The 25,529-nt window shown below is 47.2% G+C and overlaps 1 protein-coding gene and 1 pseudogene across 5 annotated transcripts in view; both read left to right on the top strand.

The window, feature by feature from the left end:
* The first annotated feature begins 3,659 nt into the window (after nt 1-3,659).
* The window catches only part of Ptdss2 (phosphatidylserine synthase 2), a 35,333-nt gene continuing 13,463 nt past the window's right edge, over nt 3,660-25,529 (top strand). The window contains exons 1-5 of one of the 5 annotated variants that reach the window (XM_038323468.2): nt 3,660-3,788; nt 6,654-6,850; nt 11,799-11,906; nt 12,361-12,525; nt 17,173-17,274. In XM_038323468.2, coding sequence (XP_038179396.1) covers nt 12,515-12,525; nt 17,173-17,274 — 113 coding nt within the window. In that variant the 5' untranslated portion in view covers nt 3,660-3,788; nt 6,654-6,850; nt 11,799-11,906; nt 12,361-12,514. Of the gene's footprint in view, nt 3,789-6,647; nt 6,851-11,798; nt 11,907-12,360; nt 12,526-13,469; nt 13,699-17,172; nt 17,275-24,554; nt 24,791-25,529 lie in introns of those variants that run through there. The other 4 variants (XM_038323460.2, XM_042054790.1, XM_038323453.2 and 1 more) reach the window with 4 other exon arrangements.
* On the top strand, nt 10,607-11,089 carry LOC119810144 (annotated as a pseudogene).

Here is a 25,529-nt window from a genome sequence, read left to right on the forward strand (position 1 = left end):
TAGCTTGCCCTAGTGTGCAGAGGAGGAGCCAGCCGCAGACCCGCCAAGAAAATCCCTTCCAGTGTCCTGCAACCCCAATACCTTCCTTTCAGGGGTGAGGGTGGGCAAGGGGGCAGAAGAGCACTGAACTACATCTCGATCCCTATCATCCTCCCTGCAGGGATGCATTGACTGTAAGGTGGGGTCTGTGACACCCGCCCCTTTCCAGAGGGGTAACATAGATGACTTAACAGACAGGTACTCCGTAGCACCTGTCCCCAAGACATTTCTGACCCTTCAAATGTACTGTTGACTCCCAAGAGAGGAAAGGGGTGAGGGCGTGGCAAGATAGATTCCAAAAGGAACTCTCTTCTCACACCTGGGCTCCTGTGGTGACCTGAAACCTTGAAGTCTTGGGGTGGCCCTGAGACTATGAGCCCTGCTGTGAAGCCTGCAAGGAGGCAGCTGCTGGAGAAAACTATGAGCAGCCTCAGAGTGACCCACAAGCGCGAGCAGCCTGAGGACGCTGAAGCTGGCAGGGGGTGAATGGCCTCCCCCAGGGAGGGGACAGAGGACACTGAGCTATAAATGCCATTACACACATGACACCTGCCATGTCTGAAAACCAATAAGAAGCGGAGGAAACAGGAAGGAGGCTGATAGTCAGGACAGGATCTCTGAAGGTCTCACAGGGTGGCTGGCAGCCAGAAAGCACGCAATGTCACCTGCTCAACACTGTGTCACCATGTTTTAGTCTCCTGCAGTTCAGACACTGAGCTGATGGATACTTGCTCAGGGTTCTCGGAAGAGTGACACGCTCCTACTTCTTTGTAGTGGCAGCAACAGGCTCCAGGACTGAACTGTGAGTGATCAAAGAGAAAAAAAAAAAAAAAAACCAGAAACTAGAGAAGGGGAAGGGAGAGGGAGAGAGAGCAGACTGTGTAACCCTGTCTTTGTCACTGTCCTGTTGCTTTGAAGAGACACCATAACCAAGGCAATTCTTTTTTTTTTCTCATTTTTTTTATTAAAAATTCCCATCTCCTCCCCTCCTCCTCCCCCTTCCCTCCCCTCCCTTCCACCCATACCCCCACTCCGCCCCTCTCCAAGCCAAAGAGCCATCAGGGTTCCCTTCACTATGTTAAGTCCAAGGTCCTCCCAGCTCCCCCTAAGTCCAGGAAGGTGAGCAACCAAACTGACAAGGCTCACAGTGAGCCCGTCCATGCTGTAGAGTTCAAGCTCATCGCCGTTGTCCTTGGTTTCTCAGTCCTCCTCCACCGTCAGCCACATTCAGAGAGTCCGGTTTGGTCCCCTGTTCCATCAGTCCCATTCCAACTGGACTTGGTGGTTGTCCGTTAGATCTGTCCCACCGTCTCAATGGGTGAAAGCACTCCTCACGGTCCTGACTTCCTTGCTCATGATCTCCCTCCTTTTGCTCCTCATCAGGACGACCAAGGCAATTCTTACAAAAGAAGACTGGAAGCCGGGCGGTAGTGGCGCACACCTTTAATTCCAGCACTTGGGAGGCAGAGGCAGGTGGATCTCTGTGAGTTCAAGACCAGCCTGGTCTATAAGAGCTAGTTCCAGGACAGACAGGGCTACACAGAGAAACCCTGTCTCAAACAAACAAACAAACAAACAAAAGAAAAGCAAGCTGGGAGCTTGCTCACACTTTCAGAGGTTTAGTTATTATCATCATGGCAGGGAGCACTACCACGATGTACTATTGGTACAGCAGTTGAGAACTACATCTCGATCCCAAAGCAGAAACAGAGAGAACCCCCAGAGACACACTTCCTTCCCCAAGGCCACACCTAATCCTATCAAAAAGCTCCAATCCCTGGTGGCTAAGCATTCAAATATATGAGTCTTTCCTATTCAAACACCACACTGTGTAAGGAATGAAGCCAACCCAGAAGGACATACTAGTATATGGGTAATGAATGGAAATGGTAGTGGCTTACACACATTTCTGTATTTTCTTTCCTAAAAAGGAAGTCCAGAGTTGGATAATGAGGACTAATATGTTCACTCCATAATTTTCAAGGGCTCAGGTTTTCTTTACTAGGTTTTGCCACTTTAAACACTTGGTCTTTATTCCCTTTGTTAGATTGTTTTAAAAGGCAGCTGTTGAGAGACAGAAGGCAGAAAGAGAGGTTTTATTCACAGCAAGGGGACATCATGTCACCCACATGTGTGGATGGCCACAATGCCTACCGAGGGAAATGGGAGGTGGCCCCTTACAGGGGTAGAAATTACTTCTGTAGTCTGCAAGGGACGCTGGAACGTGTAGTCCTTCAGCAGGAAACTGTCATTCCTCCCTAAGAAGGCTGCTCAATTGTTTAGTATTGCATCCACACTCAACCAGAAGAAAAAGAGAAGAACGGAGGGTACCCCATCCCTCCCATGTCTGGTCACATAACTATACAAAGGCAAAGAAGCCTGGAGAATGTGTTCTGTTTTCCTAAGGAAGAAAGTAGGACCGTTCAGTACCTTCTCAACCTACAGACAGTCTCAAACAACCTGTAAGAGAATCTGCAAGGGCTGATCCAGACTAAGACCCACGCATACTACAGCTGTTTGTCTTTCTGCCAGGTCTCACTTGAACCTGCCCAGGACACCAGCTCCCCACCCCCATCCTCTCTATTTCTTTCTTCTTTCATTGTCTGAGATGAAGTCTCACTAAAACTTACTATAAAGCCCATCCTGGCCTGGAACTTGCAGTGTTCCTCCTGCATTAGCTTCCTGGGATTTCCAATATGCACCACCAACCAGGCAGGAGCCTAAGATTTAGTGAGTGAAACAAACTATGTTTACTCAAATTGTTCCTGTTACTGAACATCTAGATGGTTTACAATCTTGGATACAAAACACACACACACACACACACACACACACACACATATATATATAATTTTGAATTTTCCCTCTCAGAGTAGTTATAGGAAGCAAGGCTAACATGCATCACCAGAAACAGTTCTGAGGCTGTTGATCAGTCTTGGGGATTGATGTCTAAAAAAGACTGGCTCAACTTCTCTCCAGATCAGAGTGCTAAGAACGGCCCTGGCTGTACTCACTTCCCTGAATGTGGGCACTTCCACGAGATAGGTAAGGCTAGAGTAAGATCCTGTCTCTAAAAAATAAAATAAACAAAATTTTGCTTTAGGACTGGCGTCCTAACATAAGTTGCTGCATAACAAACCAGAGGTCAGGGCTCCATCCCATCCACCACAGTTCATGAGAATATAGAAAAATGCTTTTAATGAAAAGCATGAAATTTCAACTAAGTTGAGAAATATGAAAATGCTGGAAAAGCAGGTTCACAAGTTGATATTTGTCTGTATAAGTTAATTCATTGATTCTTCCTCAAGTTTGTTTCTTTTACATTTTCTACCACACACACACACACAATCTATTTGATGCTTACTATTAAATTACTTTATTAGCATATCATGATCTAGTATTACAAATCTTTTCCCAGACTTGATACATTCTTTGGTCTCTGTTCGGGGTGCAGTTGAGGTAGAAGGGACCGGTCATGGATGAGGCCCTGCTGTGGTGTGTGGCCCAGCCTCCTTGGCTGTTGGTTGTGCTGCCCTGCCTTTCCAGGTAGAGAACTTTGGCCCAGGCCACATGAGGCTCCGGCTCTTCCCTTTCTACTCCTTCCTCATTTCTCCACCTACAAATCTTGGTGCCTTCCAAGGGCCAAAGTACAAGAGGCACCTGCTGCTAACCAGGATCCAATGGCCTCTCTGTGGATCAGGAGGACAAGGCCAGCAGGGCTCCAGAGGGCAGTGAAACTCCAGACAGGAGTAAGTACTGTCTGCTTTCCCCCTTGACCTCGGGACCTCCAGCCCTTCTGGTATGTGCCTCTCAATCCTGATGACTTGGATGTAAATATATTCTGATTTTCTGACCAAGCCTCTGAGTGGAACTGGGTGCCTCCAAGACCCTGCTTCCCGTTCTCTCTCTGGGCTGCTTCCCAACCTTGTTCCATGCAAGGGGAGACCTAACCATCTCTCAGGTCGCTTGCGTATCAGGTCTATTTTTCTGAAGCAGGCCTTGTGTTTTTTACAGATAGGGTGAGGCCTTCCTACAGGGACTCCTTGGTTTCTTTACTTTGCTCCTTAAAAAAACAAAACCAAAACCAAACTCTCAGGTGGCCCGTGTGCTGGGAATGACTTTTCTGTAATCCATTCAGCTTTATAGATTTACCACACCAATAGAAACCAGCCATTGTTCCCCTACACAGGCTTTCTCTTTTTTCCTTGTAAGGGTATTTTTAGAGAACATTTCCGCCAGTGTTGTACTATTTCCCACCATCAATGTGACTCCCTGGGCCTAAGGAAACCTTGCCCTCTGATGGCAGGCCAGACCACGCCCATGTGAGCTTTGGCGCCCTCCTTCCCAGGGTAAGGCCGGAACTGGCCATTTCCTTTAAGCCCTGCCTGGCTCCTGAGTCTTGGGTCTCTGACGTGAGGCTTCAAAGCTGAGAAAAGGCCACTCGATGTCCCATTCCCTAGGGACTGCAGGTATTCGCAGCCTGCAGACAAGATGGAGGTGAGACGCCGGGGCGAACCTACAAGCAGAGGGAGCGCCAGCAGAATCCTGGTGTTCACGTAGAAGATTCGTGATCCTGTAAAGTGTTGGGAGAGGAGGTCGCTAAAATTCCCGCGGTTCAGCATCTCTGTTTCTAAACAAGGTGCAAAGATAAAATTCAAGAGTTGTGAAGACCTGTAAAGCGTTGGAAACTTGGGAGAATTTTTCCATAACAGGTCGCCTTACATTTGCACGTGGTCCGACTAAAAGTGGACGCGCCCTCGCAGACCACGCCCTTTCCGGGACTTGCACTACCCAACGCCGACGAGCTGCGGGGGCCCGGCCCCTAAGCAGTTCGGCTCCGCCCTCGAACCGCTCGCCCACCTCGCCCACCAGCCTCTCAGAGCCTGGCCACGCCCTTCATCCCGCCCCTTGATCCCCAACCCCGCCTACAGGCCGTCATCTCAGTCCACCCGAAACCCCTCCTCTTGACCCTGGGCCGGCCCCAAACTGCCCACCGAGAGGACCGAGGCCCGCCCCAGACGACGCCCCCGAGCCTGCCAGCCCTTGGCTCCGTCCCTCGCCGAACAGAATGGTTGATTCTGTCTTTACACTCTGAAAAGGTAGCCTCACTCCAGCAGTGCCTCGGAGGAAGGATCTCGGTCTCTGCGCAGGAGAAACACCCACACTAGGAAAGCTATCTCCCTTCAAGGGAACTCGGAAGGGAGTTTAAAGAAGTGGGCGCTGGAGGATGGCTCGGAAGGAGCTGTCTTTGGGCAGGGTAAGCCTGCCGACCAGTGCTGGACTCTTACCTAGCGTGGCATGACATCACCTCCTCGCCAAATTGTGACAGGCCATTGTCTCAGTCCCAGACAATGCAGTCTTGGCGCCGCCTACCCCATCACGCTCTCAGCTGCTTCAAGGCCCCTTACAGGATGGAAACTGAGGCACAGCCCTGCCCTGCTTTGTAGCCCCGTAGTGTCCACTCGCACTCCCACCGGTAACACAGGGCCTACACGATGCGTAGGGCCAAACCGGATCAGAGCAGTGGGCGGCAGGGGGCCCAGAGGCAAGCACTCACCAGAAGACTCACACATCTGTGCATCGAGCAAGGTTCAGTATTCAGGTGTTGAGTATTTTAACTGTTAAAAGTTGTAAACATTGAAGCAGGCTAGAAAGACAGGGGAAAATGTAAGGAGACATGGGAAGGGAAAGGAGCCTCTCCCTAGCTGAAAGTTAAGAATTCCGGCACAACTGACTTTTGTTGTGAAGACTGGCTGCATAAAAGCAATGTACTTCTTTTATACAGAAGTAATTTCAAATAACAATGTTAAAATAACAATGACCCATGCTTAAACCCTGAGTGTATATGACCTTAGAATACGGGCTTACTTCTTTCTCACATTGGAACCTGAAAATTTCTGAGTTTCAAAGACAAAAGTTAGCCGGGCGGTGGTGGCGCACGCCTTTAATCCCAGCACTCGGGAGGCAGAGGCAGGCGGATCTCTGTGAGTTCGAGACCAGCCTGGTCTACAAGAGCTAGCTCCAGGACAGGCTCTAAAGCTGCAGAGAAACCCTGTCTCGAAAAAAACCAAAAAAAAAAAAAAAAAAAAAAAGACAAAAGTTTACAGTAAAAGCTCCATGCAGCTGGGCATGAGGTTGCACACCTTTGATCCCAGCACTCAGGAGGCAGAGGCAGACAGGTATCTGTGAGTTCAAGGCCAGCCTGGTCCACAAAGAGAGTTCCAGGACAACAAGAGCTGTTACACAGAGAAAACCTGTCTTCAAAACCAAAACAAACAAGAAACCTCCATGCAACCCTTGAGACCTAGTCTAGTGTTTTACCTTATCAGCTGCTATACTGTCCTGTCCAGTGCACATCAGGAACTGCTTTATGGCCACATTTAAATCCCTTAGCAACCCTTTGAGATGGAACTTCAGATGACACCAACATCTTACATGGCCACTGTAAAGATACTTAAGGGGGACTGTCTGGAGAGACCCACATTCCCACTTGGGCGGGTACTTTTCTATTCCCTGTAAGCCTGTTACTTACCCCCAATCATGTGTAAGTCTGTGTTAAATTCTCTTCTTAAGTCCAAATTTACTTCATACTGACTCATCCTGAAATTTCCTAGGGTGTAGTAAGAAGTCCAGTTTCGAAAGCCTTGGCATGAAGCTGTGTCTTCAGCCTATGGGCCAACTACTGCTGAGAGAATCCAAATGGAATCACTGTCAAAACCCTGCTCAAATGAGGCTGAGGATGATACCAACCTGTAATCTCAACACTTGGAAGCCTGTGGCATTGGGATTGCTAGCCAGTCTGGACTACATGGTGAGTTGCAAGTCAGTTGGGGGTACCTAGGGAGACCCTGTCACAATAGAAACCTACCTAGGGGCCAGGGAGATGGCTCAGAAGGTAAAAGTACTAGTTGCACAAACCTGAGGACCCTAATTTGATACCTGCAACCCATGTAAGAAGCTGCATTCTGTGGCATGCGGCTGTAATCCTAGTACGCCTCTGGCTGAGATAATAGGCAGACACAGGAGGGGTCTCTTGGAGAGCTAGCTTCTCCTTAAGAGCCAGCTAGCCTATAGTGACCACCACTCTACTTGAAGTCTCTCAACAACGGTACCTTAACCTTGACTGTGCTCTTAGGAGCAAACAGTTGGAGACAGTAAGAGCACTCAATTGTTATTCTATTATAGTGGTGATGAAGAACCAGTCTGCCTCCATCTTAGGCTTAAAAGCCATCTTATTCTTTCTTTCTTTTTTTCTTTTTAAGATTTATTTTGGGGCTGGAGAGATGGCTCAGTAGTTAAGAGCATTGCCTGCTCTTCCGAAGGTCCTGAGTTCAATTCCCAGCAACCACATGGTGGCTCACAACCATCTGTGATGAGGTCTGGTGCCCTCTTCTGGCCTGCAGGCATACACAGACAGAATATTGTATACATAATAAATAAATAAATAAATATTTTTAAAAGATTTATTTATTTATTATGTATAGTGTTCTGCCTGTGTGTATCCTTGCAAGCCAGAAGGAGGGTACCAGATCCCATTAGAGAAGGTTGCGAGCCACCATGTGGTTGCTGGCAATTGAAATCAGGACCTCTAGAAGAGCAGTAAGTGCTCTTAACCTCTGAGCAACCTCTCCAGCCCTAAAAGCCATCTTATAATAAAGACAAACTAGGTTCATTTCTGTTTATGATTAAACCTGTTTCTCAAGGATTGAACTGTGCCCCACTTGTAACCTTGACTACACATGGTTCTGTACTGCCTGTTCCAGGAATGGCAATCACGTCTTTGTTTCAAAAAGTTGTTTATAGCCATCTTTCAACCCTACTTTTGTTTCAAAAGGTTATCTGACCCCCTATGACCACCTTGTTATGACCACCTGTTGTTCTGACTTTCTTGTTATGCCCACCTCGCAATCATGTCTTTGTTTGAGGAGGTCATTAGGACTGACTGGTTGTGCTTATGTTCTGCTCCTGTAACCCCTATTTTGCCTGCCAAATCCTCCATTCGGGGAAACCCCCTACCCTTGAGCTATAAAAGCCTTGTCTTCCTCACATCCAGGGGTGACCTCTCAAATATCACCTTAGGGGTTGACAGCCCGTATTCAGAAATAAAAAAAGTTTGCTTTAACTAATTGCTTGTTTTAATCAATTTGACCATGATGATTTGAGTCAGTGGTCTTTTTCCTCCTATCGTTGGGCTTAATATTGTCTGGGGTCTGACCTCTGTCTTTCAAGACTGGCCGATTTTAAAGGCATCTGCTGCAAAAGAAATGAAGGAAAGGAGAAAGGAGTCACTGCTCCAGACATCAGTTTCTGGAGGCATGAAGCCTGCGAGGAAAGGAAGGCTTTACAGGAGTGGGTAGGGTGGGTGGAGGTGGGGGGGTTAAGATAATTGCATAAATGTTTTATAAGGTAGGGGAGATGAAATAACTTGGATTTCTTGTTTTAAACACAGATTTATAGTAGCTGATAGAAAAAACTCAACTTTAATATTTTGTACAGATGGAAGGCAAGAACCAGATCCCAAATCTTGACCCTCTGGCTTCCGCATGCACAACCATATTCTTGCACGAGCATACACACATACACTCCTTATTTAAAAAACAGTTTTAGCTGTGTTTTTATTTGTTTACTTAACATCATAAATAAACGACTTCAAATCTCACGCAGTTGCTTTTCCTTCTAATTCAAATGCTTTATGCTTTTTTTGAAGGTGCCATTTGGCACTTCCCCCCCACGGGATTGCTACTGCATTTTCTAAATACACTGGTGGGGACCACAGTTAAACAGGCTACTACAAAGGAGGGCAATCTCTGGTACACCCTTAAGATGCTGATAATATTATTAGTTGTGGGTTTGTTATAGGATAGTGATCAACAAAGACTACATCCCTCAGGTATGTATTCTTTTTTACCCAATGGTCAAAAAAGGGTGTTAGGTTAAATACAGAGGTGGGGAATGAATGGTTTGAGGATATTAAAGACAGCCCAAGATAATTGGATCAGGATCTGAAACACAGTAACTCTACTCCATCGTAGAGTTCTACAGCTGTAGCCTTTTTGTTTGTTTTTGTTTTTGTTTTCAAATGCAGTTTTACAGAAGCATGAGCTGGGTCTTCTTGTTCTCACAAGAAAATATTTCATCCTAGAAACTTGTCTCTGAGTTTCTTTTTCCACATGTAACTACTTTCTTCCTCTCTTTTGAGACAAAGTCTCACTTTGTAGCCTGGCCTCTGGCTGTCCTGCCTCTGCCTCTTGAGTGCTGAGACTAAAGGTGTATGCCACTAGCTATAACTTTATTTCCTTGAAACCTAGACATTGCCAGTTTGAGAAGAAATTCACTGTGTCCACGGTGCTCTTGCCTTTAAATTCTGAAGTAGGCAGTGCATTGACAAGATTGCTTAAATTTCTTTTCCCAATTTACAACCCTAATTCTCCCCAACTAAGTGTAATTTTTTTACATTGTAAAAAAAGATTATATGGTGGTTTTTGAGTTTTGTTTTAATTCCTAGTTTAAATGATTTTAAAAATTCTGGGAGAAACATGAACTGAGCATGACATCAAATGCGTACAGTTGAGGTGGCCCTTTTGCTTTTCGCTCCAAGAAAAGAGAGAAAGGACTAGTAGAGTAAAGGGACCATGGTTCTGCCTTCCTTTGAGATAACCAGTGATTTTGTTTGTTTACTTGCTTATTTGTTCTTGTTTTTAAAGACAGGGTCTCCTGTAGCTCAGTCTGGCATCAATCTGGTGATGTAGCCAAGAGGTACCTTCTGTGTTCTGTTCTCTGCCAATTAGAGAATTAAAAGACACAAGCAGCTGAAGAGGAAATCTGGGATACAGTACACAAAATCAGCTGGTAAAGAAAGGCTTTCCTTAGGGTGAGCACATAGGGCTCATAAAGACCCTCTGCAGACTCAGGGGGCACTCAAGAGTCCCAAATCCCGTCTTTCTTTGAAGGATGGATGGTTCTTTGTTTGAGACAGGATCTCACTATATAGCCCAGACTGGCCTGGAACTCACTATATAAATCATGCTGGCCTCCAAACTCACAGAGCCAGTCTCTGGATTCAAGGATTAAAAGTTTGGACTATATCAGCAATTTAGGCATAAGACTTTAAGGATCTTTAAGAGGGTCTCCCTCCCACCAGGGCCTTTAATCCCAGCACCCAGGAGGCAGAGGCAGGTGGACCTCTGTGAGTTCAAGGCCAGCCTGATCTACAACAGCTAGTTCCAGGACAGGCTCTAAAACTACTGCAAAACCCTGTCGCGAAAAACCACAGAGAGAGAGAGAGAGAGAGAGAGAGAGAGAGAGAGAGAGAGAGAGAGAGAGAGAGAGAGAGAGAGAGAGAGAGAGAGAGAGAGAGAGAGACACCTCGGTCTTTGGGTCACAGCGTTTGTGGTGTTGATTACCTGGGAGCGAATTAAAAATGGGTGGCGCACTCGGGAGGCAGAGGCAGGCGGATCTCTGTGAGTTCGAGACCAGCCTGGTGTACAAGAGCTAGCTCCAGGACAGGCTCCAAAGCCACAGAGAAACCCTGTCTCAAAAAACAAAAAAAATAAATAAATAAATAAAAATGGGTGACGTTGAGAAAGGCAAGAAGATTTTTGTTCAGAAGTGTTCCAGTGCCACGCTGTGGAAAAGGGAGGCAAGCATAAGACTGGACCAAACCTCCACGCTCTGTTTGGGAGGAAGACAGGTCAGGCAGCTGGATTCTCGTACACAGATGCCAACAAGAACAAAGGCATCACCTGGGGAGAGGATGCCCTGATGGAATGTTTGGAGAGTCCCAAAAAGTACATCCCTGAAACAAAAATGATCTTCGCTGGAATTAAGAAGAAGGGAGAGAGGGTGTACCTAATAGCTTAGTTAAAAAGGCTGCTAATGAGCAATTCCACTGCCTTATTTATTACAAAACAAATGTCTCGTGACTTTTAATGTGTACCTTAATTTAATTCATACCCCTAAATTCAGATCATGAATGGCTAACAATGTTTTGTTGGACAGTCCTGATTTAAGTAAAGCTGACTTGTAGAAAAGTGGATGTGATCTTTTTTTTTTTTTTTTTTTTTTTTTTTTGGTTTTTCGAGACAGAGTTTCTCTGTGGTTTTTGGAGCCTGTCCTGGAACTAGCTCTTGTAGACCAGGCTGGCCTCGAACTCACAGAGATCCGTCTGCCTCTGCCTCCCGAGTGCTGGGATTAAAGGCGTGCGCCACCACCGCCCGGCGGATGTGATCTTTTTTAAAAGTAACGATTCCGTTGCATAAACACTGTCACTGCTCACCCTTTCTCAAGATAAGATTGGACCTAATTATTAAAGTTCTACTTTCCACAAAGACGGGGGTGTCACCTCAAACCTACTAAATGGTCTTATAATTAAATTTATATAATTGGACATATGAATATGTTTAAACGCTGGGGAAATTCTGTCACCATCTTAGAAATGAGAAGACTCGCCTGTGGTAAAGTTTGTACTCCCTGCTGTTACTGGCAACAGCTAAAGGTCAGAAAGCAACTGTCTATTCTTGACTCATTGGTGTTATTTTAATTAGAATTCCCTAAGTCAAAGGATGCTGCCTTTTACCATCAAAAGGCACTTACTGTGGTCTATGTAAAATATATCAAATAAAGAGTATTTAGCATATGCTATAGTTGATCTATTAAGTTTAAAAAATGCTTTTAGAAACCAGCAACTTAGACCTTACTTTTAATTCTTTATTATCTAAGACTAAATTGTAATTCCGAATTGTCCCTAAACATCCTTTCAGAAGCAAAACAAAACTGGAACTTCTATACATGTGTGATTGCTGGTGGCATTCTTTGCCAACTTTTTATGGAAGGATTAAAATAAAGGAGATGTTTGCAGCAGTAAAAAGGTAATAAAAGAAAAAAGAGGTGTCCCTCCCCTAATTTATGCTTTGTCAGTTTGAATAATAACAGGGAGTCTGACAGGCTCACAATAAGACTACAACTTTTGGGCAAACAAGTCCTTATCTGGCTTTGAACTTGTGATGAGGCCGCTCTACAGACCGGGGCTCCTACTATCAGAGAAAAAGCCTCCACGGCCTGTATTTTAAACTGCTAGACTTTTATTTTAGTTGGGGGTGGGGGTGAAGAAGAAACCAGAAGTTTGCCATCTTTTTTGTTTGTCTTTGTTTTGCTTGTTTGCTGGTTGTTTTTTGGGTTTGTTTGTTTTTGAGACAGTGTTTCTCTGTGTAGTCTTGACTGTCTGAAACTCACAGAGATCTACCTGCCTCTGGATTATTGGGATTAAAAGCGTGAGCCATTACTGCCCCGCTGAAATTTGCAACCTTTAATATTTATTCATAGATTCTCTTCCTACCTGTCAGAGGCTCCTAGTCCCACGGAAGGATGACCACAAACTTCCTGATCTTCTCACCTCCACCTCAAAGTGCTAGGATTTCAGGTCCACGGCATCACGTACCAACACAACTCATAAAACTGAAAAAGAACCCACACCCTCATGAAGTTTAGGTAAGCCATTTTCTACCCTACAGCAGAAATGTATTTTCAGCAACTCTCTGAACTCTTTCAACTATCCAGCATACTTCATCCAGTTAATTTAAAGCAACAGTAAATTAATTAATTTTAAAAATGGAGAGAATCTCACTGAGTAGCTGTGGCTGATCTGGATCTCACTATGTAGACCAGATTGTCGTCAAACACACACAGATCTTCCTGTCTCTGCCTCCTGAGCTGCTGGTATTAAAGGCGTTTGCCACCGCATCTGGTTAAAATTTTATTTTTTATTTTTTTTAAATTTTATGTGTATAGGTGTTTTGCTTGCATGTATATATCTGTGCACCACCTGTATGCAGTGCCTGGGGGCCAGAAGAGGGCGTTGGGCTTACTGGAACTTAAGTTACGATAGATTGTGAGCTGCCATGGGGGTGTGAGAACTGAACTAGATCCTTTAGAAGAGCAGCCAGTGTTAACTCCAGCACACCCACCCCCCTTTTTTAAAACAAGGTTTGTCGCCGGGCGGTGGTGGCGCACTCCTTTAATCCCAGCACTCGGGAGGCAGAGGCAGGCGGATCTCTGAGTTCGAGGCCAGCCTAGTCTACAAGAGCTAGCTCCAGGACAGGCTCTAGAAACTACAGGGAAACCCTGTCTCGAAAAACCAAAAAAAAAAAAAAAAAAAAAGGTTTGTCTACGTAACCCAGGGTGGCCTTGAATTGGTGCAGTCCTCCTGCCTCAGCCTCCCAAGTGCTTATTTCGCATGCTAGGGCCACCACAACAGCTTAAGCTGATTCTTTCTTTGCGTCACCAGACACCTGTCTTCTGCCACCTGCTAGAACAGTCTCCCTGCCGGCGGAGCACGCGGCCGGTCTCCTAGCAACCGGACCGCGTCCCTCCCAGCTCGCAGCTCAGGACCTAGGGTGCCAGCGCCCAGCATGCCCTGCGGCTCGGCGCGCACTACGCGTCCCACAATGCCTCACGGCCCCGCCCCACTCCCGCGGAGACCCCGCTGGGCGGCAGCGCGACCCCTGCCCGCTGCCTGCAGCCTGGGGGGCTGCGCAGGCCGGGCGCCATGCGGAGGGGCGAGCGCAGAGTCGCTAGAGGCTCGGGGTCCGGGTCTCCGCTGTTCGAGGGTCGCCGCAGCACCGAGTCCGAGGTCTACGACGATGGCACCAACACCTTCTTTTGGTGAGGGACTCCCCGCGTCGTGTCCGGGCTTGCGACAGGCTGTTTGGGTTGGAGTCGGGGACCATCAAGGCCGGGATTAGTCGGGGGAGCTGCGTACCGGGGCTCACCGGCCGGCAAACGGGTGGAACCCTCCTTCCCCGCGTGGTCATCTGCGTGTGAGATGGCGAGTGCTTTTCGGGTCGGGGGAGCCCCGGGATGAGCTCTGGAAGGCCTCGCCACCACACATAAGTAACGTGCAGGTTCCCTCTCTGTTTTTCCCCTGCTTCTCCCCGGTGGTATTGCCTTGAACTGGCCTGATGGGTCTGGCATATCTGTGTGCTAGGTTTTGCTCATCGCTACCCTTTTCGATGATTCTGACCTGCACAATTCGGCCCCTGGCAAGTTTTGGGGTCGGGCCGCCTCCTCTGCTTTTAGTGGAGTGAGTGCCAAGGAATTGCAGGTACCCTGGCTCCTTTGAAGGGCCATGCTACCGCCCTGGCTGACCAGTCGAATGTGTGATCCCATGACCTTGGGCTAACCCTTCACCTTTCCTTGTTTGTAAGAAATGACATAACTCAAAACGCATGCACCAGAAAGAGCCCACTAAATGAGAGAAATGGTTTTGCCCTGTGTGTGTGTGTGTGTGTGTGTGTGTGTGTGTGTGTGTGTGTGTTCGGGACAGGTTTTCTCTAACAGTTCTGGCTGGCTGTTCAGGAACTCACTCTGTAGACCAGGCTGGCCTGGACCTCACAGAGATCCGCCTGCCTCTGCCTCCCGGGTGTTGTGATTAAAGGCCTGCACCATGACCTCCGGGAAGCTTTACCCTTCTTTACTTATGATGACCAAGTTTCCACCCTCATGCAATACTGGAGTCCCTGGGTGGGTCCTATAGACAAGTGAGAGCCGAGTGCACAGAGACAGATGCATACGTACTGGTGATGCTAAGTGCAGGTAGCTTTGAGAGCACATTTAATCAGCGCGAGAGAAGCATGGTCTGAAAGTGATTGGCTCACTTGGGAGAAGGTGCCATTACACAGATAGGGTTCTCTGAGGGACGCTGTCCTATGCCGGCTTGTATCTCTGGCTCACAGTGGGAGTGGTACCTGAGGCTCTGGTGAGATACAGCTGAAGTGGCAGGGAAGTGGGTGGCTGTAGGAGATAGTTTTGCATCTGGGCCTGATATGGTTAGCACCTTTCCCGGTTGTGGACAGCTGCTGCAAGGGGGTCCCACCAACACGTCTCGTCAGTATGATGCCCACTGGTGACTGTGGAAGCATTAGAAGGGAGAGAAGCCATTCCGGCACTCAGGAGACAGAGGCAGGTGAATCTCTGTGAGTTTGAGACCTGCCTGGTCTACATAGTGAGGCACCATCCTCCCCCAATACAGTTGATAGTCACTAATAGAAAATCTTGGAGTGGGTAGCTGGCTTGCCTTTCTTGCTTTATATTCATTTATTCACTTAGTCATTCTTCAGTGTGTATTTTGGAGACCTCTACTGAGTGCCATTACTATCTTAGGGGATTTATCAGGAAATTAAACAAGAGCTCAGACTCTAGCACGGTCCTAGAACTTTGTTTATTTAAAATTTTCTGTGTGTTGATGATGTTCTGCCTGCGTGTGTGTGTGTGTGTGTGTGTGTGTGTGTGTGTACCATATATGTGCAGTGCCCCTGGAAGCCAGAGAGGGTATTGGATCCCTTGAGACTAATAGTTCCAGACTGATGGATGCTGTATGTGTGTTAGGGATCCAATATGGGTCCTCTGGAAGAGTGGCTTGTGTGTTTTATTTTGTTTGGTTTGGTTTGGTTTTTTGAGACAGGGTTTCTCTGTGTTGCCTTGGCTGTCCTGGAACTCACTCTGTAGACCAGACTGGCCTTGAACTCAGAGATCCACCTGCCTCTGCCTCCCGAGTACTGGAATTAAAGACGTGAGTCACTACCTTCCAGCAAAGTCGGTGTTCTGAACCTCAGAGCTATCTCTCCAGCCCCCCAGTGCCACTTTCTAACCTCCTCCCACCAGCCTGGAATCTGTGACAATTTGAGCATTGGTGGTCTGTGCTTGAATCCTAGAGCCGGGAGCTTCTAGTGAGCCTTCTAGATGATGGAGGCGGACCTCACCAGTGCATCCACAGTAGTTCTTTATTCCTGCAGCTGCAGGCATGTGTAGGCCGTCACTCACTGTGGCTGGGGCTTGCCTAGGTTTGCCCACATCTAGCAAACATGATTTGGCAATTCTTACCTTTTAACTATCAGATCAGTATGCCAGGAAGGCCAGTGTAACAAGCTAGGAGCCTCTTGCAGACCTGGGGCAGGCCCTGTCCCTTTCCTGGCAACACCTTCATGTTTCCCTGGTTGGTTCTGGCAGGGCTGCCTCTCTACCCACTCAGCATGAGGAACATGGTCATCTCTTGGGAGGAACAACAACTGGGTATTTTCCACTCATAGCAAGAAACCAGTTTGTCCTCATGCTTGCCCCATGCAGTGACTAAAGTCCCAAGATTTACATAGGTCAACTCTCATCCTGGGCCTGGTCATGGGACCCGGATTATCCCAGTGTCTGCCCACACTAGGGAGGAGTAGGAGGCACCGTTTGCACAAAGCTGACATTCTGGAAGGGGAAGGATAACTGCCTCTGGAATCGTGTGTGCGTGCGTGCGTGCGTGCGTGCCGGCGTGTGCTGGGAGATAGACAGGGTGCATGCAGCAAGGTAGAGCTTGCTCTTCGGCAGCCATTGGTTGAGACATTTCTGAAGTCTACCTGCTGTGAGTTTGTCTGGTGATGGATACCCTGCCTCTGGGTCCCCCTTTCTGCTTCACTTTTCCCAGGTTAGGGAGGCGAGGTACTTGGTAAATATGTAAATGAAAGGGTGAAAATTTACCTCAGGGGAAAGGTGTTATTTATTTTTCAGATATTCTTGGTATATTAAGAGAAATAAAAGATAGACTCCCAGTCAGGATAGTAGCACATGGCTTTCATTCCTGGCACTTGGCGGGCAGAGGCAGGAGTATCTCTGTGAATTTGAGGCCAGCCTGGTCTGTGAATAGGGTTCCAGGACTACACAGAGAAATCCTGTCTTGAAAAACAAAACAAAAACAAAAACAAAAAGAAGCCAAGGGCGCCCTTAGCTTATTGGCTACTTCAAAACCTATGAGAAGATCATACTAGTACTAGTACTTCACTAGTACTAGTGAAGTAACCAAGGAGCTGATGACATTTTTTAAGGTCTATGGAAAGAGCTGGGTAGAGGCTGTCATATGTCAGGCCATAGGCTCAGTCCTCAGTCCTGGAGGGAAAATGGGGGAAAGCCTTTCATGTTTAACTTGTGTTAGTAATGTGACCATATCTACCTGTGCTATAGGCTATACACTTCAATCCCTCTGGTACCCATGGGAATGGTCAGTCAGCTCGGGAGTGCAGGTCAGGCCCTCTCCTATGCTGGGTGAGTACTTGGGGACCCTCTCTCTGCTCTGACACTACCTTTGTGTTTTGAATTCAGGCGTGCCCACACCTTAACCGTGCTGTTCATACTTACCTGTGCACTGGGTTATGTGACTCTCCTGGAAGAAACCCCTCAGGATACAGCCTACAACACCAAGAGGTAACTGCTTCTGTGCAGAGGGTGTGTGTTCCGTGGTGCTCTGGCCAGCCCAGGCTCTAAATTCCCCATATGTCAGAGTGACTAGCTTTCACACCTTTCCTCGGAGCTGCATAGTGTTTCTCGCCCAGGAGGTACACGCCACCTTTCAAGAATGGGGATATTTTGCAGCAGCCTTCAGGGTGATCCCCCTAGCTGGTGTGAATCGATGGTGGTGTTGGTGCCAGCAAACTATGTAAGAGGCCAGGTGGACATCCGATGACCACCTGTGACCTTGCTTCTAAAGATTTTCCAGAGCAGGCAGGCCACAAGCACTGTCTGTCCTTGCTGCATTGCCAGGTTCTGAGGCCAGTCCCTAGCATGCAGGGACGGTTGCTCCGGAGTATGACAGCCTTTTATACTGCTCCTCTACTCCTCTAGCCTGGGTATCTGCCCTGAAATGCTGCCTGGCGAGGAAGGTCAGTTACTGTTACTGTTTGGGTCCTGCTTGCTCTGGGAGGGCTGGAGGAGACCAGAGAGGATTTAGTAGGGGCAGAGGCACAGGGGGATGTGACAGGTCTATTGAGGTTTCAATGCCATCTTGGTTGCTTGTCCCCAGGCTTGTGGAACCTCCATGGTCCTAACACTTCCAGGCCAAAATTGTGTTTTTTAAAAATGGAAGTCTTAAGAGGCTATAGACATGGTTCAGTGTTTTTCCAGAGGACCCAGGTTCTATTCCCAGCATCCACGTGGCAGCTCACAACTGTCTCTAACTCCAATTCCAGAGGATCTGACAGCCTCTCACAGACATACGTGCAGGCAAAACAACAGTCAAGGCTCGTAAAATAAATAAATCATTTTTTTTTAAAAAAAAGAAAAATGGAAGTCTTAGTACTTTGCAATAAGAATTGAATAGGGTCACAGTGAGTATGGTGTGAACATGTGGATGTAGTCACCCCCCCTCCAGTATCTGCAGGCCTTGTGAGAGTGACATCACACCACGCAGCTCACCCTCACTGTGGTAGACTCTAGGACATAAGGATACCCAGCCTGTCTGGGGTGTAGAGCCACCAGCAGTGAACCTTGTAATGGAGCATATGCCCTTGGGTTCTTGTGGTGAAACATTGCCTTCAGACTGCTGGACTCACAGGCTTCCACTACCTTTCTTGGGCAATACAGATACTCTCTCTAGCTGGTTGCCCAGCCGTTCTTGGCCCGTTTTCTGTGCGTTTCTTTACTGTTCAGTAACTTCAACTCAGAGTCAGCCTCTTAGGAGTTTCCTCATTTTTTCCCCCTGAGCTTGGGATGGCTTGATTCCAGGCCCACCAGGCCTTCTCTTGTCCATCGTGTCTGGTTGGGTCTATACTGGCACTTCCTGCTCACTGTCATCTATAGGCTTGCCTGTGTCTCCCTCCTTTCTTAGAAAGGCTTCCACTATACTCTTTTTTAAAATATTTATTTATTATGTATACAATATTCTGTCTGTGTGTACGCCTGCAGGCCGGAAGAGGGCACCAGACCCCATTACAGATGGTTGTGAGCCACCATGTGGTTGCTGGGAATTGAACTCAGGACCTTTGGAAGAGCAGGCAATGTTCTTAACCTCTGAGCCATCTCTCCAGCCCTCCACTATACTTTTAAGTCCCAAGCTAAGCCTGTAAGCTCAGCATGCTCTTAAGGTAGGGTCCTGGCAGAGGGGCTATCTGCAGATGTTAGACTCGGGGTATGGAGGCAGTGGACTCTTGGCTGTGCCTACATCTGCTCAGAGGGAATTTTCAAATAGAACTAGTCTTAGCTAGGTATGATTGTTCATACATGTAAACCTAGCACTTGGGAAACAGAGGCAGGAGGATCAGAAGTTGAAGGCCAATCTTGGCTACATGGTGATTTCCAGACCAGCCTGGGCTACATGAGACCTTGTCTCAAAAATAACCAAAAAGGACATGATGGTGCACACCTTTCTGCACTGGGAAACAGAGCAGGCAGATCTCTATGAGTATGAAGCTAGATTGGTGTCCATAGAGAGTTCCAGGACAGCTGTTGCTACATAGTGAGACCCTGTCTCAAAGGAAAAAAAAAAAAAAAAAAGAAGAAGAAGAAGAAAAGAACTGTGTCTGCTGGATTTCTCTGAATTCACCTCTTTTGCCTGGGCATGGAGGCTGGTAAGAAGTCCAAAGAGACAGGACATGGCTACACCTCAGAAGGTGCTCTCCATGGCTGAATGTATGGCTTAGGGGCTCAGGGTTTAACCCTAAAGGCACAGCCTACTCCCCCAAAAGATTTCTATGTATGAGAAGTAGAATCAGCTAAAGATGCTCAGCTCTGATGTCACTGGAAAAGAATTGCCTCCAAGAAGAGCAAAGCCTTCTCTCCGAAGAGCAGGAACCTGCAAAGGTGTCACCAAGCATCTGCCAGAGCAGTTACAGAGCTGTTGGCCACCCAGTGTGTTGGTCTTGTTGTCAATAGTAGGTGACCCAGACCTGGAGAGTCCAAGAGCTCAGACTCCCATGCTTAAGGAGGGTGGCACTATGGACCTGTGTGGGTGAGGCCACTCTTCTCAGCACTTACCTCAGGAGAGCTGCCTTACTGCTCCTCAGGGAACACAGGACACCCACTACTCGTGGTCTTTGTCTCCTCTTTCCTCTTTAAGGGCATGAAGAATTACTGACCTTTCTGGCCTGTAATTCTTCTGATAGATCCTGGAACCTGAATATGTGGGAGTTTTCTTATGCCCTTAGGATAGGTTTTGTGTGTCAAAAATATTTTTCCATTATGTGTATTTGTTTGCATGTTTATTTGTGTTCAAGCATGTACAATACACACATGCACAAGTGTCAGAGGATAACCTTTGGGAGTTAATTTTCTCCATGCAGATTCAAGAGATGGAACTCAAATTGTCAGGCTTAGTGACAAGCATGTTACCTGCTGAGCCATTTCACCAGCCTTATAGAAATATTTTATAACTTTTGTGGTATTGTGGATGGAACTCAGACACTCAAATGTGCCAGGCAAGCACTCTTGCTTGCACAGAGACACAACCCCAAGACTTACTTACAAATAACAAATTATTTTTATATATTTGAGTGTATGTTTTAGACTAGGCGAGTGTCCTCAGAGGCCAGAAGAGGGCGTCAAATCCCCTGAAGCTACAGACAGTTGTGAGTTGCCCATGGGTGCTGGAATCTGAATCTGGGTCCTCTGTAAGAGCAACAAGTGCTCTTAACCACTGCACTGTCTCTCCAGTTCCCCAAGATTTATTTATTTGTTCATTTTTTTATAATTAATTTATTTCTATTTTATATGCATTGGTATTCTGCCTTTCATTTTTTTTCACACTATACAAATAAGGATTTTGCCTTCATATATGTTTGTGGGACGGAGGGCATTGGATTCCCTAGAACTAGAGTCACAGGCAGTTGTGAACTGACATGTGGGGGCTGGGAATCACACCCAGGTCCTCTGGAAGAGCAGTCAGTGCTCTTTTTTTTTTTTTTTTTTTTTAATTAAAAATTTCTGGGGGGGCTGGAGAGATGGCTCAGTGGTTAAGAGCATTGCCTGCTCTTCCAAAGGTCCTGAGTTCAATTCCCAGCAACCACATGGTGGCTCACAACCATCTGCAATGAGGTCTGGTGCCCTCTTCTGGCCTTCAGGCATACACACAGACAGAATATTGTATACATAATAAATAAATAAATATTAAAAAAAAAAATTTCTGTCTCCTCCCCGCCTCCCATCTACCCCCCTCCATTCCCCCTCCCTCTCCTGTCCAGAGAGCAGTAAGGGTTCCCTGCCCTGTGGGAAGTCCAAGTTCCTCGGTGCTCTTAACCACGGAGTCATCCCTCCAGACCCCCTGCCCCAAATTTATTTTTAACATTTTTCTTTCTTGTTTTTCAAGACAAGATTTCTTTGTCTAACCCTGGTTGTCCTGGAACTCGCTTTGTAGACCAGGCTGGCCTCGAAGTCACAGAGATTCACCTGCCTCTGCCCCTTTTGGAAAGTCTTTAATTTCAACTTGTGTATCATTGTTTTTGACATGTGGGAAGAAGGGTCACTGTATTGCCAGTATGGGATTTTTGGTTTTGGATTTTTTTTTTTTTTTTTTTTTTTTTTTTTTTGAGGGGAGTGGTTGTGTGTGGGAGGGGTATTTTTAGACAGGGTCTCTGGCTGTTCTGGAATTCACTGTGTGGACCAAGCTGGTCTGGAACTCACAGAAATCCACTCACCTCTGCCTCCCAAGTATTGGGATTAAAGGTGTGATTTACCATGCCTGGCTGCCAGTCTGTTCTTGAACTCCAGGGCTCAAGTACTCCTTTTGCTTCAGCTTCCTGAAGGGCCAGGACTCCAGGCACAGGCCACTGTATAGCTCTTTCTTCTCATATAAACCTTATTGGCCTATAATTTAATGCATTTCTGATAAAGTTACAGGTTGGTGTGTTGAGCTGCTCACATCTGTGAGCCTGCTGCTGGCTCAGGAGTGGAGTTACTATGTTGCTCTTCTGTGTCTCGCTTCTCTCCACAACAGTGGTTGTGTGTCTTTGGGGACAGTCAGAACTGCTGTGCTGTGCCACGCAGATTTACCATCTGTGTGGTGATCTGGGGACACCTGAGGTTCTCTCGCCTCGGTTAGCCAAGTGTCCATCCCATTTACAGTTTTAAAAAATTGTACAGCCGGGCAGTGGTGGCGCACGCCTTCAATCCCAGCACTCGGGAGGCAGAGGCAGGCGGATCTCTGAGTTCGAGGCCAGCCTGGTCTACAAGAGCTAGTTCCAGGACAGGCTCTAGAAACTATAGGGAAACCCTGTCTCGAAAAACCAAAAAAAAAAAAAAAAAAAATTGTACAGCTATAAAGGCCAGGCATAATGGCACATACCTCTTATCTCAGAACTCAGGAGTTTGAAGCAGGAGAATCCTAAGTTCAAGACCAGTCTGGACTGCATAGCAAGATCCTGCCTCTTCTCTCAAACAGAACAAAATGAAAACCCACTCACATTTTTAAAAGGGCAGTCACAATTAAAATGTGTTGATACACATATGTACTCCCAGCTACTCTAGAGGCTGAGGCGTAGGAGATTGCTTGAACCCATGAATAGGAGCCCAGCCTGGACAGTATGATAACTCTGTTCTCAGGACAGAGGGCCAGAGCAACGGCTCAGCTGTTGAGAATGTGTACTGTTCTTGTGGGGAACCAGGGTCAGTCTCAGCACCCATATCTAGTGGCCCATCACGGTCTGTAACTCTGGCTCCTGCGGATCTAATACCTTCCAGGGACCTGCACTTATGTGCACATTCTCACATACATATAATTAAAAGTTATAAAAATAAAGCACTCAGAGTGCAGAGACAGGTGGATCTCTGTGAGTTCAAGACCAGCCTGGTCTACAGAGCAAGTTCCAGGACAGCCAGAGCTGTTACACCAAGAAATCTTATCTCAAAAAACTACCCAACCAAATAAATAAATAAATCTTGATGGAGAAAGGCTTGAGCAGATACTTTACCCAGGAGGAAACAGAGGAAGCAGCATCTGAAATGGGCAGCACTGCTGCCACTGTGTCTCAGAACTAAAATGGTGAGACGCCACCACACACCTCTAGGGAGACGGAAAGGATCTGAGACAGCAGCAGCTCGCTCATTACTAATAGGGATGCAGAGTCTGTCCACACTGGAAAGCAGCTTAGGGAACTAAGATCTTTCTCTCTCAATTTTATGTGTTTGGGGATTTTGTCTGTGTGTTTGGTGCCCATGACAGATCTCCTGGAACTGAAGTTAAAGATGGTTATAGCTGTCTTATGGGTGCTAGAAATTAAACCCGCGTCCTGGGCAAACAGTCAGTGCTTTTTTTTTTTTTTTTTTTTTTTCGAGACAGGGTTTCCCTTAGCTTTGGAGCCTGTCCAGGAAATAATAGCTCTGTAGACCAGGCTGGCCTTGAACTCAGAGACCTGCCTGCCTCTGCCTCCCAAGTGCCGGGATTAAAGGCGTGTGCGACCGCCCGGCCTGTTGCTCAGTTTGACTGTGGGTGCTGCCGTGAGATGACCGGAGACACCGCAGCTCTTCTGGGTCTCAGACACCGCAGCTCTTCTAGGTTTCAGACACTGCAGCTCTTCTGAGCTTCAGACACAGCAGGAACTTCTAGGCTGATCTTGGGCCTTTTCTGCCTCAGTCTTGGGCTTACAGTGACTCCATGGAGTCTGGATCTCACACTGAGGAACACCAGAAGCCAAGGTTTGGGTGCTGGGTGTACTTGTAGCCACTAGGGTAAGGCTAGCTGTAGGCTCTGAGAACAGAGAATGGTGCACGCTTGCCTTCACCCCTATATCCACACATACAATTACCCTGGTATCTGTGGAATGCTGGTTTTCGGATCCTCCAAAGATGAAGTGTGTGCACACTCAAATGCTTTACATACAGTGCCATCAGTGTACAGCCACATATATCTCCATTACTAAAATATACTAGCTAATATGAAACGTGGCTGCCACACACAGAGCTGCTCCAGTGCATGATGGACAATGACGAGGAGAACGGGGGTGGGGGCAGGTCTTTCTCTGTGTAGCCTTGGCTGTCCTGAAACTGGCTCTGTGGACCAGGCTGACCCTTAAACTCAGAAACTCACAGAGATCCTCCTGCTTTTACCTCCTAAGTGCTGGGATCAAAGGTGTGTGCCAAAACACGGCATGTTTTCTTTAAAAGAAAAAAAATGTGTTGGTGGTGCGCACCTTTAATCCCTTCACTCAGAGGCAGAGGCAGCCTGGTCTACAGGGTGAATTCCAGGACAGTCGGGGCTACACAAAGAAACCTTGTCTCAAATTAAAAACAATAACAACAACAAACAAAACAAAAACCCAAAAACTGAGCAACAAAGTCAGTAAAGTGATGTTGGAGCATTACTCAAAGCACGAAATCTCATGTTCAGGAGTCCACAGTGAGATAATTGATTAAATCGGCAAACAGAAGCAAGGGGCATGGTTCCCATGCAGAAGAATCCCACATGAACTCTAGCTGAGGAAGCTTTAAGCCCTGCCCCTTTCCTGCTCCTTCCCCAGAGCTCAGCGAGGGGGTGGAGGATTGCTCTGTTATAGAGAAGAGCTGTGCTCAGCTCTTCAGAGGGTCAGCTTCAGAGTCCTGAGAACAGGTCAGGTTGATAGTGGGGACGATAGTTAGCGTCCAGGGGCCTTTGCCCCCTAGGACGTCCTCCCCAAGCCCACAGCCATATTCTTGCTGTGAGGGAAGCAGCAGGAACATCCTCAAACAGGCTGGACAGCTCTGCGCACATCCAGCTCTGTCCGCACCTGAGGAGCCTGCAGAGAGGCAGAGGAGGGTTTTAGAGGGAACTGGAGAAATAGGGTAAAGTGTGCATCTTACTTGGTTAAAAGTCCATTTTTAAAAATGTAAGCCGAATGTTTTCCTTTTCGTTACTTCTGCTCAACTAGCATACTTTCAAGTACTCAGGTACTTCTTACAAGTCATTCACATGGGCCATGGGTGAGTGTGTCGTTGGGGCACACTGATGGCCCCAGATGGATGTGACACAGGCTTGTCTCAGGTAAGCAGAGCAGTGGTGTCACCTTGTCGTGATCTTTTTTCTGTCCTTTTGGGAATGGGGACTATTTAACTGTCCTAATAGTTTATCAGTCTGCACTGGAAGGCAGCTAAGTTGGGCTGTGTCTTACTTGAGGCATCACTTCAAAGTGCCTTTTCCAGGTGCCTTTCCCACCTGTCTTGCTAGTGCATCTGAGATGGAGCTGTGATTCCTCCTGCAGAGCTAAGTAGTAAGGGCTCTGTTCCTGGCAGCAGTGGTGGAGCCAGGGAGGAGACTAATCTAGAAAGTCACAAGTGCCTTAGAGGACTGCAGATGTTCTGCTATGACTGGGACTCTCAGCTGTACATGGTTGGCAATCAGTACTCAGTTTTCTTGGCTTGTGCCACCTCGATGAGCTAGGGTCTCGGGATACTAAGGACACTCAGCACAGCACAGGCAAAGCAGGGAGGGACTGGTATCTCTGAACATTGGTCCAAGCTAGTACTTAGCAGGGAGCATGGCCTCATAGCTACAACCTGAACTGAGAGCCTTGGACCTCCTACAGTACAGCCCTGGCCCTGTGGGGTCCGTGCTTCTGCACCTTGTACCATTTTCAGCGTTTGATCTACATGTAGACATCATACTTATCTTCTGTCTTGAACCTCCAAAAGGACAAAATCTCTGGGAAGACCTGTTGGGCCGTTAGATAGCCAATAGATCCTGACATTTTTAGGGGGTTGTGAGGTCTAATCATCATGTGTCC

The sequence above is a fragment of the Arvicola amphibius genome, chromosome 1, assembly GCF_903992535.2.
Source record: "Arvicola amphibius chromosome 1, mArvAmp1.2, whole genome shotgun sequence".
NCBI lineage: Eukaryota > Metazoa > Chordata > Mammalia > Rodentia > Cricetidae > Arvicola > Arvicola amphibius.